The sequence below is a fragment of the Heteronotia binoei genome, chromosome 8 (genome assembly GCF_032191835.1).
Source record: "Heteronotia binoei isolate CCM8104 ecotype False Entrance Well chromosome 8, APGP_CSIRO_Hbin_v1, whole genome shotgun sequence".
In the NCBI taxonomy this organism is placed as follows: Eukaryota; Metazoa; Chordata; class Lepidosauria; order Squamata; family Gekkonidae; genus Heteronotia; species Heteronotia binoei.
In genome coordinates, this window is record NC_083230.1 from 34,133,155 (window position 1) to 34,159,818 (window position 26,664).

General features: G+C 42.3%; 1 protein-coding gene and 1 non-coding gene across 2 annotated transcripts; both read right to left on the reverse strand.

Moving 5' to 3' along the window:
- Positions 1–4,264: 4,264 nt before the first annotated feature.
- On the reverse strand, positions 4,265–4,370 carry LOC132576725 (U6 spliceosomal RNA). Its single transcript, XR_009555777.1, has one exon. It is a non-coding gene; the product is annotated as a U6 spliceosomal RNA (small nuclear RNA).
- Positions 4,371–11,073: 6,703 nt separating this feature from the next.
- Positions 11,074–25,879, reverse strand: IFRD1 (interferon related developmental regulator 1). The gene is made up of 12 exons (XM_060244884.1): positions 25,488–25,879; positions 23,149–23,253; positions 21,786–21,867; positions 21,089–21,213; positions 20,832–20,989; positions 19,496–19,546; positions 19,226–19,404; positions 16,944–17,052; positions 15,500–15,634; positions 12,993–13,121; positions 12,447–12,542; positions 11,074–11,681 (listed from the first exon to the last, which is right to left on the reverse strand). Exons 1-12 carry the CDS (start codon positions 25,531–25,533, stop codon positions 11,592–11,594), a joined length of 1,305 nt encoding a protein of 434 aa, XP_060100867.1. The 5' UTR covers positions 25,534–25,879; the 3' UTR covers positions 11,074–11,591.
- Between the last annotated feature and the right edge of the window lie 785 nt (positions 25,880–26,664).

Consider the following 26,664-nt stretch of genomic DNA (forward strand, 5'->3'; position numbering starts at 1 on the left):
CTCCATTATAGCGTGTGAGGACCATTGATTATAATAGTTTACATGATGAATACTCGGGAACTCATTGCTTGGGGTACACTTACGGTACTCTGTGTGTGAACTCTGGAGCAGCGAGTTCATATGAAAGGTGTCTAAAGGAAAGGCAGTCCTTTTAAACACCAGGCATCCAGCAGCCATTCACAGACTCACAGCCAAATCAGTAATCAGCTGAGAAAATATTGGGCATTTTCCCAGCTCAGTTTATACCAAGCACAAACCCCTAGTGGGGACCCAAAGCAGCACACAACCTCCTCCTTAAAGTTTATTTTTAATTACAATCTGACGCCTCAATGGTCTTGAAGAATGCCTCAATGGCCATTCTAATGCCACCCCTCTATTTCCATTCTCATGTATCAGGCACTGCAGCCAAAAAATCTGCAACAGCCAATGTAATACCATATCAACATCAGCTAGCAAAAAAAGCTGGAGAAGGGGGGGAAATCCAGATGCCCAATCCAGAGATTTCTCAGAGGGGACATCCCCTCCTCCATTTTATACTAACAACAACAGTTGTGTATGACAGGTTATGATGAATGAGATTGGCTTCAGGTCAGAGCTTCCATGAATATTTGAAACTAAATTTCCCTGTCAAGGAGTCCCAGGTCAGATGGGTTCCCTCCTGAATACTGTAACATTTTTAAATCTGTATTAGCTGAACCATTTCAAAAACTTTGTAACAATATTCTTGAGACAGGCTGTATGCCTTCTTCTCGGACTGAAGCTAATATAGTTTTGATTCCCAAACCCAACAAAGATCAATCTGATCCAGCGTCATACAGACCGATCTCTCTTTTGAATGTAGACGCAAAACTGTTCACCAAAATTCTGGGAATAAAAATAATTTTACCTAATTACCTTAATTCTGATCAAACAGGTTTCATTTTAAACAGAAACATTGCTGATAACACCTACAGAATTCTGAACCTCATTAGTTTTTGCAAATTTAATTTGAAGGATTTAGTATTTCTATCTTTAGATGCACACAAGGCATTTGATAGTGTAGAATTAAATTACCTTAAACATATTCTAGTATTCATGGGGTTTGGTGAAAAGTTTCATAATGCTTTCCAAGCTATCTATTATCATCGTACAGCTTATATTTTTGCAAACAATTTGGTTTCTCAACGAATACAATTACATCGCAAGGATGTCCCCTATTCCCTTTTATTTTCATCAGTGATTGAACCTTTAGCCAAAATTATTTGACTTAATAACAATATTCAAGGTATCTATGTACATGGTTATATGCACAAAATCAATCTCTATGCCAACGACATAGCTTTATTTCTTTCTAATCCCGTTAATTCCTTAACAGAAGTCCAATCTATTTTGTCTAAGTTTAGCTCTGTATCAGGTCTACACTTTAATCAAAATAAGTCTGAAATCTATCCCACAACATTATTACCATCCACTAAAAAAAAGAATACAGTCTTCTTTTACATTTAACTGGACTTCTCATAGTTGGAGAAATCTGGATATCAATATCCCACTAGACTTCACAAAACTTTGTGAAGCTAACTTTGGAAGTTTGCAAAAAGAGATTCATCATTTAATGTCCAATTGGAACCGTATGCTTTTAACCTTGCCAAACAGGATGGACCTTATTAAGAGCTTTATTTTGCTTAAATTCCTTTACCTATTTCACACTATTCCAATTGAAATTTCTGCACTTGACTTCAAATCTTGGCAAAAATATATAAACAATTTTCTTTGGGCTGGCAAGAAGCACTGTGTAACATTAAAACACTATTTAGGCCTGCTCAGATGGGTGGACTAGATATTCTGAATCTTAAGAGAGCCAGTTTGGTGTAGTGGTTAAGTGTGCGGACTCTTATCTGGGAGAACTGGGTTTGATTCCCCACTTTTCCACTTGCAACTGCTGGAATGGCCTTTGGTCAGCCATGGCTCTCGTAGGAGTTGTCCTTGAAAGGGCAGCTGCTGTGAGAGCCCTCTCAGCCCCACCCACCTCACAGGGTGTCTGTTGTGGGGGAGGAAGATAAAGGAGATTGTGAGCCGCTCTGAGACTCTGAGATTCGGAGTGGAGGGCGGGATATAAGTCCAATATCTTCTTCTTCTTCTTCAAAAATATTATGAAGCCACAAGTCTAGTCTCATTACTCCGTGCAACTGCATCTACAAACCTACACTGGGTGCAGATAATGCTATCTTATATCTCTCCTTATTCAATGTTCTCTTCCTTCTGAAATTCTACTTTAATAACTAAGCATAAATGGCAACAAAATCCATATCTCAAAAATTTGATTCGAATTTGGCTTTACTACAAAAAAAATCTTATCTCCTGGAATTTCTTTACTTTCTTCATATGTCTTTCAACAATGGTTCCCCCTGGCAATGACTTACAAAATGATCTGTTTTACAAGTGGCAACAGATGCGAGTTTCACGCCTCTCAGATTTACTTCATAAAAGGGAAATAATTGAGAAGAGTAAACTAGAACAAAAACTTGGAATGAAAGGGATGTGGTTTTCTTATTTACAACTCAAACATCTCTTAGAATCTTCTTTTATTCAGGAGACATTGACACGATCCCAGACTGATTTTGAACTCTTTCTAGCAAAATGGATCTGGCTTCCACAAAAATGCTTTCTAAAATCTATAAGATATTAAAAATGCTCAACCAAGTTATGCTGTCATATCAAGATAAATGGACGGTAGATTGTCAATGAAATTTAACTGAGAAATGCTGGAATTCAATCTGGTCCTCACCTTGCTACATTTCTAAAATTTATAGTATTAAATATCAAACCTTTAAAATTCTTACTCATTGGTAGTTAGCGCCAGCCACATTTCATTACATACAAAAGAATATTGATCCAAACTGTCGAGAACAGTGTGGATTCAGAGGTGATTTTTTTTTCACTGCTGGTGGTCATGTAAATACGTTAACCTATTCTGGTCACAAGTCATTACTCAGATTAAACAAATTACTTCAATTACACTTCCTTTGTTACCTGAAATCTTGTTATTGGGCAACTGGTTTGATCCTACTGGTGATCAAATATCACTTATTACTTTCTGTTGCACGATCAGTAATTGCTTTGTTGTAGATCTCTGAATCCAGACCAACTATTAAAATCTGGCAATGCAAACTATGGGATTACTTCATTATGTATAAAATCCCATTCCTATTTGAGCCTATTATGTCAGTTCCTCAAGAAGCTAAGCTGATTGCAATTTGGTATCCCATTGTTACTTACCTTACTGAAAACGAGATCATTCCAAATAATCATATTTATAAAAAAATGTTATATTTCTAAATACAGCTGATTTAATTAAACCTGTTCTATGTTTAGAGTTACTTACTTTATACAAATAATGCAAAGTGATCTTCCCTCACTGTTTTGATTGATTTATATAATTGGTGTTTTATTTATTTACTTATTTACTTAGTTATTTATCAGTTTTGTAGTACTGCTGATTGACAATTTATTTGATATTGTTTCTCTTACTCTGGTTTATGTTATATTTAATGATCTATTTTGTACCTTGTCTTATCTTCAATAAAGTTGTTTTCATTTGGGGGAGAAAAAAAAGGAGTCCCAGGCTGAACCCATTGGGTTACTCTGGTTTATGTTATATTTAATGATCTATTTTTTACCTTGTCTTATCTTCAATAAAGTTGTTTTCATTTGGGGGAGAGAAAAAAGGTCCCAGGCTGAACCCAGTGGGTTCCCAGGGCAATTGTATACAAGTAACTAGACCATTGTTTAATTTTTTAAAAAGATTTGTAAAGGCTTTTTTTATTTCTATCAATATGAAAATATATTCTATAGCTAACACATTACTCTAAAATCATGGGGCAAGAAAACTTTAAAATCAATGCAGCAAGAAAACATTTTTTAGAACTTGTTTTAGATGACACAAACCTTAAATTCAAAAGCTCAGGCGTTCACTACATTGCTAGCCATTGCAGTTCAAGCAGGTCATAGTTCATGCCTTTAGTCTGTCAAAATCTCAGCTAGTCTTCTCTTCTTTCGGGCCTTAGCTCAATTATAGCTTTTGGGCCCTGCATCATCAGGTGAGGATGACATTCAATCAGGACACATTTCCAAGAGAAGCCTCAAGAAGATTACCTCATCACCCACAGTTTTCTCCCTTGCATCACATAGACCTAAGGTTCTCATGAGAAGCAAACATCGCACTTCTCTCTCTGGCCTTGAAGATTATAAGAACCACGCAGGCCAAGAGACCAATCAGTAACACCTGCAGAATGGACCAGACCTATTACTGTTCACAAATTCCTTGCGCAGGGGCCATGCTAATCTTCTCTGTATCGTTCCAATTTTAATATACGTGCTGCCAAAGCAAGCACCAAAATATGAAACGCTTCACGAATTTGTGTGTCATCCTTACTATTCATATTAACCCTTGAGGAGAGGCCAGGGATACTTTGCCTCTCACTCCCAGATTCTTGTCTGACAGTCTACCTCAGGTGTGTCTAACTCATTTGTTATGAGGGCCAGATCGGACATAAATGGGACTTTGTGGGGGTGGGTCATGCATGTCATAAAAGGTAATGCCAGGCAGCAGAGATATAAACTTTATGAAGGACACAAACAAACTAAAGATATTATTTTTCCTTTTCATTTACAAAAGACTGCCCCTTTCAATGGCTTGGAAGGGAAGAGGGGGTTGAGTTCCACTGCACTTACATAGACAGACAGGAGAGCCAACAGTGCAGCACAGGGCTGATGACCCTGTGCTGCCTCAAGTGGGCAGCAAACCCTCAATGTACTGAACCTAAGACCCAGGGGAAAACATGAAATGGCTGGGCATTGCAAGCTCCCTCCAACCCAATTCAGAATTGAAGCAGCTCTCAGAGTCTCAGGCTGAAGTCTTTCTCATAAGCAACAGCCTGGTCTTTGGAGGTGCCAGGGATAGAACTTGGAACTGTCTGCATGCCAAGTAGAGGCTCTTCAATTGAGCTACAACTCTCCCTGAATCTAACAACAAAAACCCTAGACATACACACTAGAGTTGCTAGGTTCAATTTTGTCCCCAGTGGGAGGATTTGGAGTGCATAATCTCTTTTAGGATACAGAGACTGGTTTTCTGACTCTTCAAATGTCTCTTCTTAAAATCAAGAGAGTGGCTGAATTTGCAGCAGATGCATCACAAGATTTTGCACCAGAGCACATTCAGCAGATGTGGTCAGGAGAAATTTGTGGCTGAAACTCTGGAAGCTAGACCCCGTATCTAAATCCAGTTAGTCTGCAGAAAATTTTTTGGGTAGATCGCTCTTTGGAGAAAGAGCATTGGTGAAAACTAAAAAGAAGAAAGTGAAACCTTCCAGCTCTGTTTCTAGGGACAAAGACACAAAGGAAAAAACTTTCACTCCTTTCATAACTATAGGGCTCCCACAAGAGGCAGAGAGGCCAGGGACTTCAGAAGTAGTAACACCTTCAGTTACTGCCCCAGGTTTCAGCACAGGCAGTTCTCAGCCAACAAACAAGACAAGAATGCTTCTGGCAAGAGACCCACCGCCTGGCTACCTGATAGGAGGCTGACTCCATAACTTTGCCCACATCAGGAAAAGGTTGATAACCAATATGTGGATTATTTTGGTTATCAAACATGGTTACACAATTCAGAGCAGAAATAGCTCTTACTGTTGGAGGCAGTCCAGCACTTCCTTTCCATTGGAGTGATAGAACCAGTTCCCTCTCTTCAGCGCTTCCAGGAATTCTACTCAATCCTTTTTATCATTCCCAAAATATAAGGTGACTGGAGAGCAATTCTCAACCTGAGGGGAAAGAATTCTCAACCTGAGGGGAAAGAAATGCAAGTTTTTATGGAGTCCCTTCATCCTACTCTTCTGATTGTGCAGCAGAATGATTTTTTAACCTTTACACATCCCCTTCCACCAGTCTTCTAGGCAATTCCTGCATTTCTCATTCCAGAGTCAACATTTCCAACGTTTCTATGGGCCCGTTTCCATGCAAGACCCTTGCAATGGACATTGTTAACTCACCAAAAAGACTTCACCATGAGACATCACAAGCAGATTTAGGTAACTTCAGCTCTCAGGAAATATTTGAAATGATGGACTGTTTAGGAAAACCAAAGGGATGAACTTCCTACAGTCACCTCATGTACTAGTGACCATAGGTGCCAGCAGAAGGGGATAGGCAGCACATTGCCTAAATCAGGTGGCACAAGGCAAATGGACACCTGCAGAGAGGCTGAATAGTTTAAACTGACTAGAGTTAAGGGCAATCAAACTAGTTCTGTTTGCCTTCTGCTACTTAATTCAAGTCCTGTATTGAGGAGGACTGACAGGAAAGGAAAGGTCTCCTGTGCAAGCACCAGTCATTTCCGACTCTGGGGTGACGTTGCTTTCACAACGTTTTCACGGCAGACTTTTTTACGGGGTGGTTTGCCATTGCCTTCCCCAGTCATCTACGCTTTCCCCCAGCAAGCTGGGTACTCATTTTATCGACCTTGGAAGGATGGAAGGCTGAGTCAACCTCGAGCCGGCTATCTGAAAACCCAGCTTCCACCGGGGATCGAACTCAACGCAACAGCAAAAGCTCGCAACAAATGTAAAGGGGGCACCAAGGCAGCTCCTCTCTACAAGGAAGCTTAATCTGATGGTTCTGAAGGCACAACACATACTAGGTCTTGCAAATACTCAAGGAGATTGGCTAAGCAGGAAAGACACAGATCTGGGAGAATGAGCTCTGAACCGCTTTGGACTTCTTAGCATCTTCCAACAACAAACAGGTACTCATATTCCCCTGAGAGGTGATTTTCATTGCTCCATTCTGGCCACAATGCCCATGGTTCTTAGAATTGGCGAGGATGTCAGTGAATGTTCTATGACAACAACCTGTCAAGCAATTCTCAAGGTCCAGTTCTGTACCTAGATGCAGCCAAGATCCAACAAACTATAGGATCTTAGCGTACAGCCATGCAAATAAAAAAACCGCTAAGAGACACCATAATTTTTAAACAAGACAATGTAATGCAGAAGTCAGTGGTGTACTGACAAAATTTGCACATAGAACCTCAAACAGAAAGCATGTAGCAAAACAAAGCATAAACAGAAGACAATTCAAAAGCAGTCTTTCCAATCACAAAGGAGTGACAATAGTCCAGTATTTAGTTCATGGAACTAAAAGAAGCCCTTCCAAAGACATCTGTTCTAGATATCAAGACTTTTCATCTGTCTTTCTTCAGTTTGGAGGCTTATTTATCATTGGAACTAGAAACATAGAAGAATCAATTGCCTGACCTGCTGTAGGTGACAAAAGGCAGACCTGGCCACTGTGATGACCTGGGCTCCATAGAAAGCAAGGCATCCAGGACCACCCCAAGGCTTCTAACCCTCCAAACTGGCACCAGCAATGTCCCACTGAGGGTTGGAAGACTGACTCCTGAACCATCCCCTCCCAAGCACAGACACAGGAGCTCCGTCTTTGATAGTTTAAGTTCCAACCAGCTCTACTTGAGCCACCCAGCCACAGCCTTCAAAGCCCAGTCCAGGTTTTCTGTGGCAGAGTCCAGGCGGCCATCCATCAAGGAGGAATGGGCATGAACAGAATGAGACTAGGAATGGGCATGAACAGAATTATGAACTGAAGTTAATCACAAAACCGGGCCCAGCCCATGGCTCACAAACCTCAATTAGTGCCATCCCATCCTCACGAGTCACACGAACCTCCCAAAAGGGTTCATGTTGACAGACATGCTGGTGCCACTGGTGGGGCTTGGAGAAGGCACTTAAAGACATCACAGACTCTTTAAATGCCTCCTCCAAGCCACGCTGTCATAGCAGAGTAGCTTGCAATAACCATTGAAAGCAGGGAGGTCAAACATATAGCCCGCAGACCAGATCCAGCCCCTACAGGGCTTAGGTCTGGCTCACTGGCAACTTCCTTATCCAATTTCCTTTTCCAGCTTCCTCAGTGGCTCTTTGCTTCCTGCCTCCCTTCCCTTCCCCCCTCCTCTCTCAAGCAGAGAGAGAAAGAATGCTCCATGGCTTTTTTGCAGAGAGATACAAAAACAAATCTTCCATGTGCACACACATACAGCTTCTGTTTCTGGGCAGCTCCTCCTCTTTTGGGGAGGAAGAGAAAAAAAACAGCTGGAGACCCATGGCAGCTTTTAAGACAGTTTTATTCCAAGTATAAGCTTTTCGTGTGCAAGCACACTTCCTCGGAGGGAGTATACTGACAAGTACAATATATATTGAAGAAATTATTTTGGTTTATTCTGAAAAGTTAATAAAAAAAGATTGGATTTTTCTGTTATCTGAATTTTGTTATTTTTTTTAAACCCTGATGGTGAATCAGAACACTTTGATTGGTCCTTATATTTTGGAGTGTAGTGATTGTTGGGTCTGGTTTAGGATGACTGGACTGGTCAGGCAGCCATCCTTATCTTCATTTAGCAGAATGCTCCTTCTGATCTTCAGCACATCAGTTTGGCGTGGTCCAATGGTTGCCACATTATCTCACAAACTGCACAGAGAGACCTTTGTTTAAGTTAAGAAACCAATACCTAAAATTTATTTAAAGGAAAGGTATCAAAAAGATGTAGTGGAGAGAAAAGAGTGACTAAACTATTCTACTAACTGGATGGCTTCAGTTTGTAGTAGGCCTTCTGCTTAGTTCAGAGCAGCAGGAGAGACACCATGCTGTTCCTCCTGATGCATGCAGGGAAGAAGAGTTCCATGAGACACAATCTATTGGTTAGAAAAGGTGAGTGAAAGCAGAACAGGAAGGAGACTGATAATGAACCTATCTATCTGTCTAGCTTGCTCTATGGTGTTTGTAGTCTTTGAGGACTGAGCAAGATACCATCCCCAGTCTGTTCTTCTAACAGTGATTTCAGATTCCAATGGATTAGGACAAATTGGTAATGAAACAGGAAAACTAGCTTTCAGTTCAGTCCAGGATGCATTGTCTTGAGCTTCATTATCCATTACAATTCAGCAGTCTCTTTCTAACCTCCCTTTGAAATTCCTTTGTAAAAGCACTGCTACTCTTAGGTCACCAACTGAATGTTACGGTTTCTAATGTCAGATTTATGTCCATCTATTCTTTACATCCTCCTGGACTGAATCCTACTGGACAGAATTGAGACCTAGGTTTCCTGTCTTATTACAAATGCTGGTATCTCCGTGGCTATTACCCATTGGCATATCACATGTAATCCAGTCAAGCCTGCTATTGTCTTAACTTGTTGCTATTTGGCATCTGAAATCACCTTTACAAAGTTCATCTCTTTGATACCATGTGTTACATTTTATGGCATGCATGGCCCAACCCGACAAAGTGACATTTATGTCAGATCTGGCTCTCGCAACAAGAGTTTGATGGCTCTGATTTGAAAGGATCCCTTTAAATGGTTTTTGCAAGCTGCTGCCATGCAACTCGCAAGTGAACTCAGAAAGCATTTAAATGTTGGACTCTAAAGGGGGGGGGCAAAAGGGATCACTGAAATGGCTTGCAAAAGCCATTTAAAGGGAAACAAACCTCTTGAACTGACCTCGTTTGCAAACTGCAGGAGGTTCGTGGGACCTCACAAACTGGGACAAATCTCCATTTTTCTGGTTCATGCCCATCCCTATTTGCAATCAAATACCTTTAAAAGGCAAATAATACTTGCAGCGGTTCTGGGAAACTGGGCTGTGTAACATTGCTGCCAGCAGACATGTTAAGAGATTCTTAAACTGAACTATGCAAATAGCTCCACCAGTCAAACACACCGTACCTGGAGTCTGTCTAAAGCATTGCAGGCACTGACAAAATCTCTTTTGAACCCCTAAGATCAGTAGGGTTAAAGTTTCTTTTGTGGAGGGTTGCCTTTGTAATCTCTGCCAAGAGGATATCAAACTGAGAACTTTATGTTAGGAGTGAATTAGTACATTTCACAAGGACTCCCTGATACCTAGAACAGATCCCTCATTTGTAAGCTTGGCCTATCATTTAAACCATCCACTGGCTCCTCCCTTTCCCAATCCAGCCAATCCAAAGGAAAGGATGTGGCACAAACTGGATGCACACAGAGCTCTGTGTGCAAGAGAACTGCATCCTTTTGGCTAACAGATGCAGTTTGTGTCACATAGCTCAGTGAACCCGGGGAAAAGGGTGTCAAAAGCAAACATGGGGCTACAGGTGCCTCAAAGTATTACTGCTCATTCCACGAGGGCAGTGGCTATGTCAGTCACTGTTTCAGCAAGAGCACCTGTGGAACAAATCTGTAGGGCCGCTTACCTGACCATCCTTCCCTACTTTCATGAGACATTACAGGATTGACCAATCGAACTCACAGCCCTACCTGGAGCAAGAGGGAGTGTGACCTAACCAGTCTGGATGAGTTTGCCCCACTGAAGAGAACAAGCCTTCAGGTAAGTCCAACATTTTGTTTAACCCCAACTTTTGGCAGTGTACAAATGTAGCAGCTGTTTTAGTTGGGATATTTATCCAACTTTCAATGTTTGCATTTTTATGCATTCATTTTATTAAAAAATGTATATTTGTAGAATGCAAGAAACTGGGATGTATTTTAAGTACCAAAGGTAAAATTTGAACACGTGTAATATGCACAGGCCAGGCTGGTTTCACTTTGTCTTTCAATAAGCAGAATGGTAGAATGTAGGACACACAGTTAGCTGGATTACACAGCTGGCAATACTAGAATGCCATGAATCCTTCAAAAAGAGTCACTCCAGCTTGAGGTAGGATCAAATGCAGAATAGAGTACCTTGGACAAAAGGAATTCCCCCTCCCCTGTCCCCTACTCACACTTCCCTTCTCACCCAGCTGTTTCTCCACCACCACCTGTGGCTCACTGCCCAAACTCAAGCTATGCTGACTTGAGCCCTGCCTTGAGGAATCCCCCTGCCTGTCTAAAAGGGGCAAACAGAAGATTAACATTTTGTAAATTTAAATCTGGAAGGCACTACTGGACCGTAATGGTAAATCACTTAAACAACTGTAAATCCCTTCACAGGTATTTGTATCAGACACACAAACCTCTTTTGCATTCAAAGTTCTGAACAAAAAGAATTTACAGATAAAGACTTTATTATTCAAGATTTAAGATAACATTAACCATTAAATATTTTTGTATGTTACTGCATTTCAAGGACTCTTAAAATAGAATTTTAGGGGCCCTGCATAGTAGAAAGTCACTATAGGATTTAAAGTTTTTCGTGATCTAAATAGCAGCTTGGTCCAGAGACACATTTACTCTGCAGAATAGCTTACCTAATAGAGTTCACCTATTTCATTAGTGTGCTAAAAACGGTGGGTGGTCCCAGCACCTTGTCACTGACAGCACAGTAAGACTACCAGCTTCATGAGACACTTACCCACCTTGAAGCTTCCCCCCCCCATTCTTGTTTCTCTCCCTGCAACCTACAGCACATCTCTATCTATTCAATAACTTACATCACAGCAATTTCCTCTGTATGTACAAGACACCTAAGATAGACTTAAAAGCCATTTCATGTTAAACATAGCAATAATTACACTTAAGAATAATGAGATTTAACAGAAATCAAGTCAGATATTGAAGTGCCAGTCTAGAACACTTCACCAGCATCTGTTCTTTTATCACGGCATTTGCTTCTGGCCTTGGTCCTTGCTTTGAATGCTGCAGAGTTGTAAAGGTGCTGTGAAGGGAGGAGAGAAAAGGCAATTATGTACACAGGTTAAGCTAATGCTAGCATTTTCTTTAACAACTTCTGGTTCACTCCCCAAAGACGGATGGTATTTCTCTTTTCCATGAATCACACCCACAGGTGGCTGAAGGCAATTTCAATTTAAAATGAACCAAAAAAAAGAGAGAGAAAAGTATACAAATACAAACCAGCAGCCTCCCAAAAAGTAAAAAAAAAAATCTAAGCACTTTAACAAAAAAAATTATTTTTCCCTAGTACCTAAAGTTGGATGATGTTGATGCAAACTGCGGGGATGGCTTTCAGTGTGCTACCACTGAAAAGGCCCTGCACCCCTACTGGTCACCCATCACACTTTCAAAGGGGGAAGCACATGCAGCAAGTCCTCTGATGATAACTTTCAGTATATTTATACATTCAGCATTAGGGAACAAGTAAAAGTTATTACAAGGATGTTTCCTTAGACTCTTTAACTCTTGGGCAACTCTGCTTTAAAAAAATCTTGCAAGTTCAGAAGTGATAATGCCCACCACCACCACTGTTTGTACTACTGCTGGTTCTATACCCTCACATGCACTGCCTATTATGAAGATGAGGAAGAGGAAAAGGACAAATCCTGAGTTCCCTTGCCTTACTCTGCATTGAGCAGTGCTGGGCAAGTAGCTAGCTCTGCTTGCACCACTGCTAGGTATTCCAGATATGTGGCAAACTGCCAGGGAGAAATAATGTCTGCTAGGAAAAGCAGGTGACCTAGCTTACCCTTTCAAAACGGGGTATCTTCATGGTCTTAAGAGTTGCCTCATCAAGCATTAGTGGTGGCCCAAGTTCAAAGACATCCCGAAGAAGCTCATTGGACTGCATAAAATATCAAGTCATTAGCTATCAAAATACTAAATCAACTATATACAGTGGCAGCAAGTAAGCTTAATGCCTCACTCTGCTTCAGTGAGTAAAGTCCATATTTTTCATGCTAAGACTGAAGGAGGGGAACATCAGACGTCATTTCCAGCTCTTACTCTACTTAGCTCTTAGTTTAAAAGTAGATCAAATGTGGACTCTTAACACTTCAAAGTAAGGAAGGACAGAGAACACAGTATGCGTTTACAAATTTCTCAAACATACATGGTATGCTGCCTCTGAACTCAAAGAGCTCAATTTCCCCCAAACATATACTAAAAACCAAGTTAAAGGTTACTAAAACTGCACAGAACTCTCTCAGAGGAGCTGAGCAGAATCTCCAACCCAATCAGAGTCAAGAAACAGACTCAAACAAAAGACAGTAAATTGTTTTCACAAGCCATTTACCTGCAAGTGATATTGCATCCCTGATCCCAGGATTTCTTTGAAAGTATCATAGGTTTGTTTTTTAACCCAGCAGTCAATGTACATGCGCTCAGGCCCAAATTTGACTGTCTCTGTAGGGAAGTCATGCTCCTGCAAAAATAATAGCAATGAAAATGCAGTTTCAGAAACCAGCTACATAAAAAACATTGTTTAAGAGCAGCAGAAAGGCCACACTTTGCAAAGGATGAGGGAAGAATTTCTGCTGCTGCTCTTTCCCACTACAACCTACCAATGCTACATGGCAGGCTGTTCAACAACCTCTACCTATGAGCAGGACTCCATCTGCAGCTTGTTGGATCCAAATTACCAAGTTGAACTAATCTGTGCCAAAACCACTATTAAACCACAGAGCTGTCTAGACAAGCTTGTGCACATTTAGCAAAGCTACCAACGGATGTCAAAAGCAGTATTTACCATATTGCATACTGCCTTCCTGAATTGGCTTGTAGTGACTTTCAAGGTTGTTTAGAGCATATCAACATTAGAGACCTATGCAAAGAGCAAGTAAACTAACAAGCTTCCAGAACAGTGAAATTACACTAACTGAAGCCTCACCTCCAAAAGCCTGAGACGAAACTGTCTTTGTCATGACCCTGGGCCTAGGGAAGCCTGCTTAGGAGTTACTGGAAAGCCTACATCTCCCAGGATCCGCTCTGCCCCTCTGATTGGGTAGCAAGGGGTTTGGAGGGAAACAGGTCCAGAGAGGTGTGAGGCCTGGGTAGAGAATATAAGGGCCAAGCCCAGGAAGTATGTGTTCTTTCCCTGGAAGGCTGAGCTGGAGGTAGGCTGTGCCTGAAGAACTTGAGCAGGGGAAAGCTCCCTCACCCAAGGCAAGGGGTGAGTGCTGGTTAATAGTTTAGGGACTGTAAGTTAAGACGTGTTAGGACTTTTGTTTATTTGCTCTTCGCCCTTTTACTGTTTTCTGCACCTTGGTTATTTATATTGCACTGACTTTAAAACAAACCTTTTTGTTGTTCACTCTGCCTGGTCCTCATGCGTATTATTTGGCCTAAGCTAAAAGAGGCCTGAAGGGCTTGGGAGGGAACTCTGGGCCTTCTCAAGGGGAACCCTTAACCCAGAGTGGTGGCAGCTATTGGTAATACTCCCTGAGTTGTGACAGTCTTAGTCTGCCTCTGAAAGAATGTAAATGATAGCTACTCTCAGGGCTCTTGAGGGCGTCCCACGAAACTAGTACAGTTGTTGAGAAGATCCTGCTCCTAGTGGCTGCCAAGTGATGTTTCTTTCTCTTGTTGACAGACCTTGATTCACAACGTACAATGTCATATGAGAGAGTGTTTCCCCAGATACTTGGACTTTAACCATTATTGGTTTATAGGACAAAGTTAGCATGTTGGACTGTGACAGAAATTCACTGACAACCAATAAAGGCTACGTAACACTGGTATAGAATGATTCAGCATCTTGTATATATTGGTCCCATGACATCAAACCTAGAAACCAACGACTGAACGTCAAGTAGCCAACATTGGGGAAAGCACATTAAAATGTTTCACTTACAGAATGCAATCTCAAATCCTAAAGATCTTATTTTTAATTTTTAAAAGTCAGATTTAAAACATTATGCCTGTGAAAAAAGACAACTGGACAATAACAAAGTTCTGAAGCTTCTATAGCATATATCCAACTGCTCAGTTCCCAAGCCAGAAGGGCATTTCCATTGTTGAAGGACAAGGCATTTTCTGAAATTCCTTCCTCTCACAACACATCCTCACTTGATCCCTCATGCTGTTCTTGAGGGTCTGCCAAGCCCACAGGAATAAAAGTTCAAAGCATTGCTAAGAGAGGGGGAACAGAGCTGTTAGATACAGGCCCATGTTTCCTCCAATTTTAAAAAGGTGAAGGTAGTCCCCCGTGCAAGCACCAGCTGTTTCCAACTCCGGGGTGATGTTGCAGCATAACGTTTTCATGGCAGACTTTTTACGGGGTGATTTGCCATTGCCTTCCCCAGTCATCTACACTTTCTCCTCCAGCAATCTGGGTACTCATTTTACCGACCTCGGAAGGATGGAAGGCTGAGTCAACCTTGAGCTGGCTACCTGAACCCAGCTTCTGCCAGGATCAAACTCAGGTGGTGAGCAGAGAGCTTGGACAGCAGTACTGCAGCTTTACCACTCTGTGCCAATTTTAAGGTTAAATAAAATTCCACATAATGATCTGATCTGGCCTGCATGTCTTCTGAATGCAGTCCGTTTGCACAAAACAAAGCCGGTCCTAAGCCTGTTTCCACAGTGAAAATGACCAAATGTTCAACATCTCATCTCCATGCAAAAGATACTACTAATAACAAGAGGAAAACACACCTGGGATCCAATACAAGTTCACCAGCTGTGTTCCATAAGCAGGCAAAAGAGCAGCAGCCCTCACACTATAAGTTAGGTTTCGAAATTGCACTAGCGTTTTGAAATTTAAAGTCCATTTTATCCAATGCACATTCTATTGGTATTTACCTCCACAGCTCGCAAGACATCTCTGAAGACAGATCGCTGTTTTCTTTTGTCTACCTTGGCACGGTGCTTGTTCCCATCTGTAGCTAGAGCCCTTAGTTTCTGTGTTAGAAGTTCCATATCTTCATAAAAGAAATCCTAGCCCGAGAAAAGAGAAGCAACAGTTATGTACAATGTCCCTTCACAGGTGAACACAAGTTTCAGAAAATCAGAACTCCTGAAATGGTTCACGACTTACTATCCTAGCTCAAGTTTCATTTATTTGTGATTATACTGCAATACAGTATGCTATTATTCAGTAGAGACCAAGGTGACCACGCTAAAAATCTGTAGCTATCACGTCAGTGTAAACAGCTCCTTTGAGCCTTCCCTTGAAATAGGACACTAATTGAAATTAATTTGCTTACAGCAGAACCTGTTTTAGAAAAGTAGCCTTGCAGTTGCTTTTATTGGCATAGGCCAGGGGTGGCCAACGGTAGCTCTCCAGATGTTTTTTGCCTACAACTCCCATCAGCCCCAGCCATTGGCCATGCTGGCTGGGGCTGATGGGAGTTGTAGGCAAAAAACATCTGGAGAGCTACCGTTGGCCAACCCTGGCACAGACTAATGACAGTTTGTATAGCTGTCTTCTGTTAACTGGTCTATTGTGAACAGCTCTTGAAAGTGTCCTGCATTTGGCAGTTTTAGTAAAGTGGGTCCTCACCCTACATAGGACTAATGGAAGGTAGCCAGCAAATGTGTTTCCCCCCATCACATCCCACACAGTTTATATCTCAAGAAGCAGTACTTTAGCTTTCTTCCTCTTTCCTGGTTCCATACACTCTTCACCCAACCCCCGAAGCCCTTCTAGTCTGTCCAACTTACTTATCACATGAGCATGTGTAATGCCACATCAGCTGCTCCTATGATTAAGCTAACAAGTGTATTAGCAAGAGCTGTACTTGGGTGTGAAACAGTGAGTAGGGCAAAGAGTAATTTGTTACTCACGCAAGGACAATGCAGGAGTTGATGGACAAGCCAGAGTAGTTAAATGACCAATGGGGTACCACTTACATATGCAAGCGCAATGCCCACACACCAGACTACAGGCTTACACTGCTGAATCTTCCATATTCAAGAGGATGCAAAAGTCAAAACTAATCTAGAGCAAGACTATTTGCTACTGTTTAACACTATTTTGCTTTCTGCAAATCACTGTTGTACTGCTATAATGGAAACATACAATTCTGAGTTCTGAAATAAGGTCTAAAAAGATCTAAGGAGGCAGAATCCATTTACAGCTAGAAGAACAATTCTGTTAAATAATGTGTCTTTTAAAAAACTCTGTATACCAAGTCATATGTTGATTTATTCTTCAGAATGAAACAAATGCTTCATAGCATATTGAAACACACTGCAAATCCAAACTGTCAATTAATCTGCCTTTGACATGGTTCTTTAAACCTACCTCATCTGTTTCTCTTGCTAGTTCAAAGAGAAGGGCAAGTGTTTCCCCAGCAGCAATCCTCATGTTTACATCATCACAGGACAACAAAAGAGGAAATTTATGCAAATGCCTAAGGAAAAGAACAGGAGCCTCTTACTCATTTGTAAGACAGGAGTTATCTCACACACACACACACACACGTCACTCAATGCAGACCTAAGCAGGGTTAACTAGGGGTGTGCATTCGGTTTGGCCGAATCGAAGAAACCTCCGAATCGCCCATGATTCGAAAGTATACGGCGCCGTATACTTCCGAATCCAACTGGAAGCCATTATACGGCTCCCCGTATACTTTTGAATCAATATTCGGACGTATACGGAAGCCCATAGAAAAGGTTGGAAAGGAGTTTTGGCAGCCTCAGGGGAGCTGCTTGCCTCCTTTCCCACCTTTGGAAGCCTTTTCCCGCCTCTCCCATAGCCTCCCTGGGATCAGGGAGGGAGGGGGAGGAGAGCCCCAGCAACCAATCGAAAGCATGCATTTCCAAAATGCATTGCAAATGCATGCTTTGCAGAGCTGTTGTGTAGCTGATGGCTGGGCTAATCCCCCAGCCATCAGCAACATTGTTGTTCTTTTGTTTACTTGGGTATCCAAGTAAACAGTGTTCTCCGGCCAATCACAGAGCAGTGGTATTTTTTGAAACTGCTCTGTGTAGGGCCAGAGAACCTTTTTAAGGAGTCTGCCTGACTGGACTCTATTCCTGCTGTGTAGGTGTGAGAGAGATTGTGCTGCACTGGCCCTTGGCCTCAGCTGCTGCTGCTCTCTCTCAGCCTTGCCTGACCTGCCTGGAGAAGAGAAGATACCTAAGGTAAGACAGTCTTGGGGTTCTTGTTTTTATTTTAGTTAGTAAAAGGACTTTTTAAGACTCAGAGTCACTTTACTTATCCAGATTTGGGTGGGTAGGTACTGGGTAGTTTATTTGGGATTAGGGTTAGGGGGTTCTGCTGGGGGTGGGGGCCTGGGATGGGGGGGTTGCCAATTTGCCTATAACTTACTTTAGTGAGAGGACTTCTAAAAGTGCAGTGTCCTTTTACTTTTGCTGATTTAGGTGGCTTGGATTTCCTGGAGTTAGGGTGAAGGTTTTTTAGGGGGGAGGGGTTGGTAAAGTTCCTGTATTGTTAAAAGTCAAGTTTTTTACTGTTTTAAAAGGATTCTGTGTTTGATTTGTTGCTGCTGCTGTTCCTTTTCTCTTCTGGTTCTGGTTCTTGGGGGGGGGGGGCTGTTTGGCCTAACTTTCATTGTTAAAAGTCATTTTTTAACAGTTGAGTTTGTTGGCCTTTTCTCGGTGATTTGGATCTGTTGCTGTTGGTTTTGCATCATTTCCTGTTGTCCCTTTTCCTGGTTCTGTTCTTTTTTTTGAGGAGGGAGGGTTGTTGACTGATTTGGTCTGAGTTTTTCATTGTTGAAAAGGTCACTTTTTTAACAGTTGCGTTTCTTGGCCTTTTCTCGGTGATCTGTTTGGATCTGTTCACCGCTTCTCTGTTTTGAGAGTTGCGTTGTTTGGGGCAGGGCTGGAGAGCTGGCATCTGTAGATTGTGTGTTCTGTGGCAGGGAAGCTGGCACCTGGGTGAGAGACCCAGAACCAGCATGCTTGTTGTGCTTGGCCAGCTCTCCCCATGTTGTTTGGGGCAGGGCTGGAGAGTTGGCATCTGGGTTTGCTGCAGCCAGGTCTGCAGAGCAGACATTGAGCAGATTGTGTTTTGTGTGGCAGTGACCTTGGCAACTGCATTTATATTGGTTCCAGGCCAGCAGGGTTTATAGAGTAGATAGAGGGATGTAGAATCTATAGAGATTCTCTGGTGTGAAGTTAGGTTTGGCTTTGGGTGCCCCAGGAATGGGACCCCCCGGCCCAATCTTTTTGGAACTTGGGGGGTTTGTATGGGAGAGTCCCCTGCAAATTTGGGGGCTCTCCCTCAACCCCCCTCCTCTCCAGGTGGCTCCAATATACCCTATTTTGCCTCTGATTTCAATGGCCATAGGGTATAATGGGGCCATATATTCAGAAATAGCCATACATCTACTCTAAATACAGCTATTCCAAGTACCTGGTATTCGGAAATATATGGTATTCCGAATATTTTGACCCCATATTTTTCAGAATCAGATCTCCGAATTTTTTTTTTGTGCATACCCCTAGGTGGACTCATGGACTTGAAATGAGCTTAGAAGGGTATAACTCTGCTTAGGGTTGCTCTCCACTCAAGCACCACTTCCAGGATGGGTTCCAAGTGAACACAATACACACATTTCAAGTTTTTTCTTCACTTCATTCATTGGGCAGATAGTCAACAGAAGGGTCCATGCCAACAGGGCGCTGATATGAAGAACTGTGTTCTGAGTGCTGGAAATTCCATTTGAATTTCTTTCTTTCTGATAGGATTTGGTGAAGATATTTTCCAGGCATTCCACAGTTGAATACAATTCCTAGTTTTAAAGAACAGGCCAAGAAAGTTGCTGAACTGGATGCTTTAATTCTCCATAACATAACAAAATGTACCTTTAAAAGTTTCCTTACTGTAATATCATCTGTGGCAATAAAGCAACACACTCCCAAGCAGGTAGCACACTAGATAAAAGAAAGAAGAATTTAGGAAGGTTTTATAGGCATTCATTTGACGTTTTGAATCCACAAAGTGACTAACACCTAACCTACAAATTTACACTCCTCTATCCTATCTAGCATGTTCTTATTACGCACTCTCATTCTTAGACAGGTCTAATGTACCTTGCTTGACTTATGTACTTTTATTTAACAGTTCAGTCAAGTACTGGTAGCCACAAGCTTTTAAGGAGACTACTGAAAAGGAAAACAAGAACATTCATAAACTGTGGCAGCCAGAGAAGACCGATGGGTCAACAAATAATTTGCCCTTATCTTGGCAAGACCTGGATGATTAAGGAATTTAAGGATGCTGTTGCACTCTGCTTCTAAGCATTCACCACTAGCTCTAGTCAAAGGATTATTTGTTGTGACAATTATACCGAAAACTTTTTCAAATTCAAGAAATTACCTCTTGTCAGTCATCAACACACAAAACAATAATCAATAAAGAGCAGACATTTCCTTGTTCCCCAATCCAAAACTAAATGTCATGACACAGTAATGTATGTTCTCTGATGGAAGACATGACAGGAGGAGTCTGTGATTGATGTCCTAGGGCTAGGGAGCGAGCCATGATTTTCCCATCCTCTCACAATTTCAGTTCCCAACCTAACCAATGCATTATGGTTCCCAGAATGAAATTAAATGGTATATATAAACTGGATTTGAGGAGATCAGCTTTGAGTAAAAAACCCACACAGGTCTGGAGCAATCAGTAAACTGAACGGCACATGACAGCTAGGCGAGCCCTGCCACTAGGCGATTTACCTAGGGCACTAGGCCTTCTGGGGGCACTGAATTTGGCACCCCCAATGTGATTTGGTGATGTTATCAGTGCAGGGGGGGTGCCAGACTATGGCCAGCCCTGCAACACAGTTTCTTTCAGAATATGAGCAAAAAGAAAGTTAATTTTAAAAGAACATACCACTTGATATAAATATTAACCCTTCTTTTAACTAACCCTCACAACATGATACCTAACTCCATCTTCTCCACCTCATTTCTCAGTCAGCTCCTAAATCCATCAGTATAACATCTGTTGACAGATCTAAAGTATTGCTCTAATTGGTTGCTTTGTCTCTGGGGCACCTTGCTTTGCTCGACCTGTCACAAAAGCATCTGACCCAACCCCACATTTCACCAGTGGAAGATTCCAGCACTCCAACATAAAAAATGTGAGTTTAGAACCCAAGCTATTAACTATTTAAACCTGCACATAGTTCTGCCAACCGTCCCATTTTCTACTTACAGCTTGCCTTGCTTGTACACTTGCTGCTCCGTCACAAAGGATTTTCTTCAGGACTGGAGCAAGGGTCTTAAAGATCTCCTCACTTTCCATCCCTGAGCCCAGCTGCACACAAAGTAGACAAGCCAGTCCTGCTGCTGCCCGCTGCTCATCACTCTTGCCTATACAAAAAATGGCTTGCTAAAGAATTAAGCCTGAAAGTAGTTAAACCCCCAAGAAGAGGGTGTCAGTACTTTATGGAAAGCTTTGAGGCACATTACCTTTCTTTATGCAGCGCTCTATGCTATCTGTTAGCATCATTCTCCTCTCCAAGATGAACTCGTACAGTATTTTAGATATCAAGGCATTTTTAAGACTTTCCAGAGCGGACTGTCTGGTCTTTGCACTGTTAGGGACATGGAAGAGGCCCATGACAAAATGTCAATTGAAAATTATATTCTGCCCATTTCAATTAATCTTTTTTTAGCTTCTACTGCCCTCCATACACACACACACACCCCCTTCCAAAAGTCTGAGACAGAATAAATAGAGATACTATGTGCAGCATATGTAAGACTGAGACCTGCAAATTCAGAATTCTCCCCAACGACAACAGCCTCTTGAATATAAACATTCATACCTCCTTTCCCCACAGCCCCGCACTTTTCCCTCCACTGATAAATGGGGAATTTAATTCCACAAATACAGGAAAAAATTAACAGTAAAGGACATACTAACTTTGAGGAATAATTTCTCCCTGCTACTAAACAATCTAATCTATCTACTCACTAAAAACAAACTTCTACATTAAGGTAGCAGTGCTCAGAACCTGTCAATTTATGGTGATGGTCTTACCTGCCCAGAATCAGGCTGTCCCTGGTATACCTCACAACTGTCAGGCTCCAAAGATCCATGAGGAAGCAACACCCCTAGTTTTAAACACTGCTTATTGAATTAATTTTTTCAGACTTCTCATACCTCTTGTCCAATGTTAGATCAATGAGTCCCTTCAGTTTGTACTCAAGTTCTTCTTGTGTGGCTTCTTCATCAATTTCAGGCACTATACAAGATGAAAATTTTGGTGTTGAGATTCTTCCTACCAGAAATTAGCTATATGATTTACAGAAGAAGCTATGATGCCATCACAGGCGCCAAATAACTATTTGTTTCCTCAGTCTTACAAAGTCTCTTTCTGAATGCTTTTGTTATTCATTGCTACTTCACAGCTGTTCATTCTGTTTCTTAAAATCCCCCAACACGTCAGAGAAGGGTATGATCCTCAATGACATAACACTGTAGTGAACTACTTTGGGGGGGGGGGAGAAGAGGAATAGTTTAGTATTCATTGCCCATTTCTAGATTAGGGTGCACAGCCAAAGTCACTACCACAAAGGCCTCTTGCATTTTAATTTCATTCAAGAAGGCAGACACCTTCTTATGTTAAAGGCAGAAAGACATTTTTTGCCCTAATTCATTTTGGTACAAAACAGTCTGTTAAGCCCATTTTCTTCATTTTGGTTGATGGCAAAACCTTCCGAGCAGCCTCATCTCTCACTTGTACCCTTTTCTGCTCCAGCCCCACTCCCAAGTCTCTGCATTCCTATTACTTACTGCTTCTAAAGCAACTCTTTCCTTTGCTGTTTCGATAGCCACAGGTCTGTCTACAGCCCCATTTGTTTATTATGCCCTTTCTTTTTCTCTACACACCAAAGTGCTCTTTTCTATGCCACCCCATATCAGCTAGCCTCCTTTCTTTCCCCTACAAATTTCTTCACCTCCAGTATTTACTTGCTACCTGAAACATGACATGTCTGTCTTCTCCCTCCATTCCATTCCTTGCTGTTCCTGCCCCCATCCCATCTTCCAGTCTTTATTCCTGTGAGTTCAGGGAAATGGTACACAAGGCTTTTCATTCCTTTCACTCTTCTAGCAACTCATACTAGTAAAGGATATCTAACATGCAGTCAGATCAATACAGTGCTACTAGACAGCAGCAACAAGCTATGAATGTATCTTAATGCCACCATGCATTTCTGAATCCAGTGAGAACAGCAAGACAGGTAGAGCAATGCAGGCACTTTACAAATTCATTTTCCTTTTGTGGGGCTTCTACCTTAAGCTGTCACAAAGATGAGGAAAAAGGTATTTAGAATTATTGGGGGGAGGCGGATGACACCTGGCCTGCCCAGATACAGTATACTATAATATAGTATGCTGTTTTGTATAGCATACTGTTGTTGCGTAGTATACTGCTTTGCCATTGACACTGTATTATTTCCAACATTTCAAAAAGAAAAAGTACCTAGCTTTGTTTCTGTTATATATATATGACACAACATACCATCCTCTGTGAAGCTAGGTGGATCGCTGAAGCCACTGCAGTGGCTCATAGTTTCAATTGATGCATCTTCATCACTAAAAGGCTGCATGTTTCTGTGCTGGGCACCTAAGATGGGAAAAATGTAAACAGATATGAAAGGCTGGGAAATATTATCAGTTGCCTAACAAGGAGTCTCATACAATGCTATATTGACCCATTTTGACATAAAACAAGAATATCACTGCAAGCAAAATTAAATGTTGGCACCCTCTGTGTATTTCAGAAAGACACAGAGATGCGCTCTAGCTTGATTCAGCAGCAGACCACTTTTCAAGCTATGCTTTTAAAAAAAAAAAAAAAGCTATGCGGTTAATAAGGATAGTAATTATTGTAACCACCCCCCAGTATTATACTCCATAACATGGCACAAAGAATGAGAAACATCCCACTGAGAAAGGAATACAGCATCATTAGGAAGCAGAAGATACCAGATTGCTAGAACTTTCTTCTGCTCCCTATTCCTTTCAGATTGTGTTACCTGCCACTTGGCCAAAAGACAGCTTTGCTAGGGTAAAAGTTTTCTTTGTCTTTTTAAAGCACACATTGTGAACATCCAAACAAATGGTCAGCATACAGCCAGAGGGCAAGGTTGAAACTGTTTCTTTCAAGACCCTTCTTTCTGATGTCACAGGCACCCTCCAAGTTAGCTTCTGTGCTATACATATCACATTCAAAAACTTTAATATTTTATCTTAATGTTCATAAATTTTAAACCTTCCAAGATGCATAGATTAAACACAAATGTTTGTTTTGCCAGATTAAGAAAATACATCAATGTTAGGTAATAGGAAGACGGAAAAAACACTCTGGCCTGGAAACGCTGCCTGGAATTAGCTTTCCAAATCCACTGTGAAGGACTGCAACACACACCAGTGGATTAGAACTCCAGCGTTACTGAAGTGTCCTTGCAATGAGTAAGCTCTGTACTGTCGCATGCAGGCTTGTACTATTCATAGCAACAATCAGGTATTAATGCCGCACTGAGATTTTCTGTCTAATAATGAATATAGCTTTTGAAGCTTTGAGTTGCCACTCTTTCCTTCATAACAGCTGACACCTTGCTGTTTTTGTCTATCTGACAGCATATATCAACAGTCCTACAATCATTTTCATACTGACAAGCAAGAAAACCAAAGAGAACATTTGCTTCTATGGATAAATTAAGCAATTATGACCCTTCAGCTGTCAGCTTTCTCCTACAGTATTTTGAAGAGCACAGACAGTTTAAGATTACATCAGTACAAAGCATATTGTAACGGTTAGCACAAATGTTAAACCGTGGTTGTATTTACAAGCAATACTTTACAGGTTTGTAACTTCATGTTTCCACCCATGCTATCTATGGCATTTCCATCAGGACTCACACTGCTGCATCCTACACCCATTGGAGTTTTGTCAGTCTCAAAGGTAGGCCAGCATACAGCGAATTACAGTAATCTAATCTAATTTTTCCTATGTTTGCAAAAACTGAATTCCTTTGTCAGATTATTCCAGTTGTTTAGAAGGACTGATAATAATTAGTAGTACTAGGTTTCTCAGACATTATTAATCCAAAAGCAGAACCATCCATATGTACTCATTCTGTGCTATCCTAGTAATTCTGAGAACTTTACAACACATTAATGAGCAATAAAACGATCCAAAGATCACATGTGGCTTTATACAGACCCCCTTTCAAGGGTTTGCACCATTCTATATGTGTAATCTTGTCAACCTCTGTAAAAATACTGCAAAGCATTTTCACTCCAACATCGCATTTTACAGGCATAATAGCAACCCTTCACATTTGAACAGCACTGTGAAGGGCTGAAACTGCTTTTCACGCATCTTTTTGTCGCTCCTTTACAACCATCCCAGGATGTAAAAAAAAAAGAAAAAAAAAACTATTTATCCCTACAGGAGACAAGGAGAGGTGACGTGATCACCAGGGAATTCATGACGTAAGTGGAAATTCGATCCAGGACTTTCTAAGTCATGGCTCAGCCCTCTCCGCTACACCACCCATTTCCGGTTCTCTCCGAGTTCCGCAGCCAGCTAAACTGGGACAAAGGACTGCGTGTCCCAATGCGGAAGTGACATCGTTAACTTTAACCGGGAGGAGCCCCATCTCTGACTTCCCAACAGATGCCGTAACAGCCTAGCTCGGGCCTAAAGCAACACCAGAACCAATCCCCACTCCTCTCAAAGCCCCTCACACATTACATAGCCCGCGACTGGTTTCACCCCACACTGAGCAAGAAAACTGTAATCCCCAGAATGCCGCGCGGCGGCGGCGGAGGAGCGCGGCCATTGGCTCTCACCTGACGCTCCGCGCGCGCCCCCTCCTCTGCGCCTCGACTTGGGCATGGCTGCGGCCTGTACCGACAACGACCGCGCGCGGCTTTTTCCCGGCGCTGCCGCCGCGTGTTCTCGGTCTCCGGCCTGGTTTCTCTCTTTCCTTCTCTCTGTTTCTCGAGCGGCAGCGATAATCAACCAATGGAAGAGCAAGAGCGCTTTTTACTATAGAAACGTCTTTGTGAGGCCGGCTTCCCAGACCGAGGCAGCGGATATGATTGAGGAAGACAAGCGATAGGTAAAGCTGTAGCAGCGGTAGAAAACCCCGTGGATGCCCGTGAACGGAATCGATACATCTTTCTCCTCTCAGACGCCAGGAACTAAAGGCGCAAAGTTGCCGCCGACGTGCTTTTTATACGCAGCCTGGCCGAGGCAGAGGCGGGAAGAGTCACGTTTAGAGGTGTGGCTTCCAAACAGCCAATAGCGTGAAGCATTTCGTAGGTGCGTGGCGGGAAGCTGCGCAGCTAATGGCGAAAATTGTAGTTTTTGCTCAGCGTTTTGGTAGTTTAACCTGAGCGAGGCCTCTTATGGATCAGCATCCTCCCCCCCCCGCTCCTTTCCAGACATGGCATGTAGCTGGCTGCGGTGCATGTTGGGAACAGTAGTCTGTGGTCTTCTGGGAGCCATTAGGGTACATGAGGACTTCACGTCAGCTGCGTTTCCTTGGTCAGGTTTTGTCCTTATACGACCTGCTGAAAGTTGAATGCTGTGGCCAGGGAGAAACCCCCCCCCCCCCCGGGGAGGCAGTTGTTGGCTTTAGCAGCATTCAGGGATTCTGACATGGTGGAGAAGAATGCCTGCCATTGTATCAGTGCCTCCTCTTGAAAAGCTGAATGTTTAATTCCAGATAGGTAGCTGTCCTAATCTGTAACAGCAAACACGCGGCTCTAGGGCCTTGGGCACACCAGGCTAGTACCTGCCCTGTGCTCCCCAACCCACGCCTGCCTCACCACCGCACCGCTGCCTGCAGGGGGGGAGGTGTGGTGGCACAGCAGGGAGGGCTGGGCAGGCTCTGGACAAGCTGTGCCTGTGCTGTGTGCTCTCGGACTAGCAGTCTTGGAGCGCCTCCAAGAGTGCATTGCACAGGCACAGTTTGCTCACAGCTGGAGCTCAGCCTTCTCAGGCAGAACTGAGAAGGCTGAG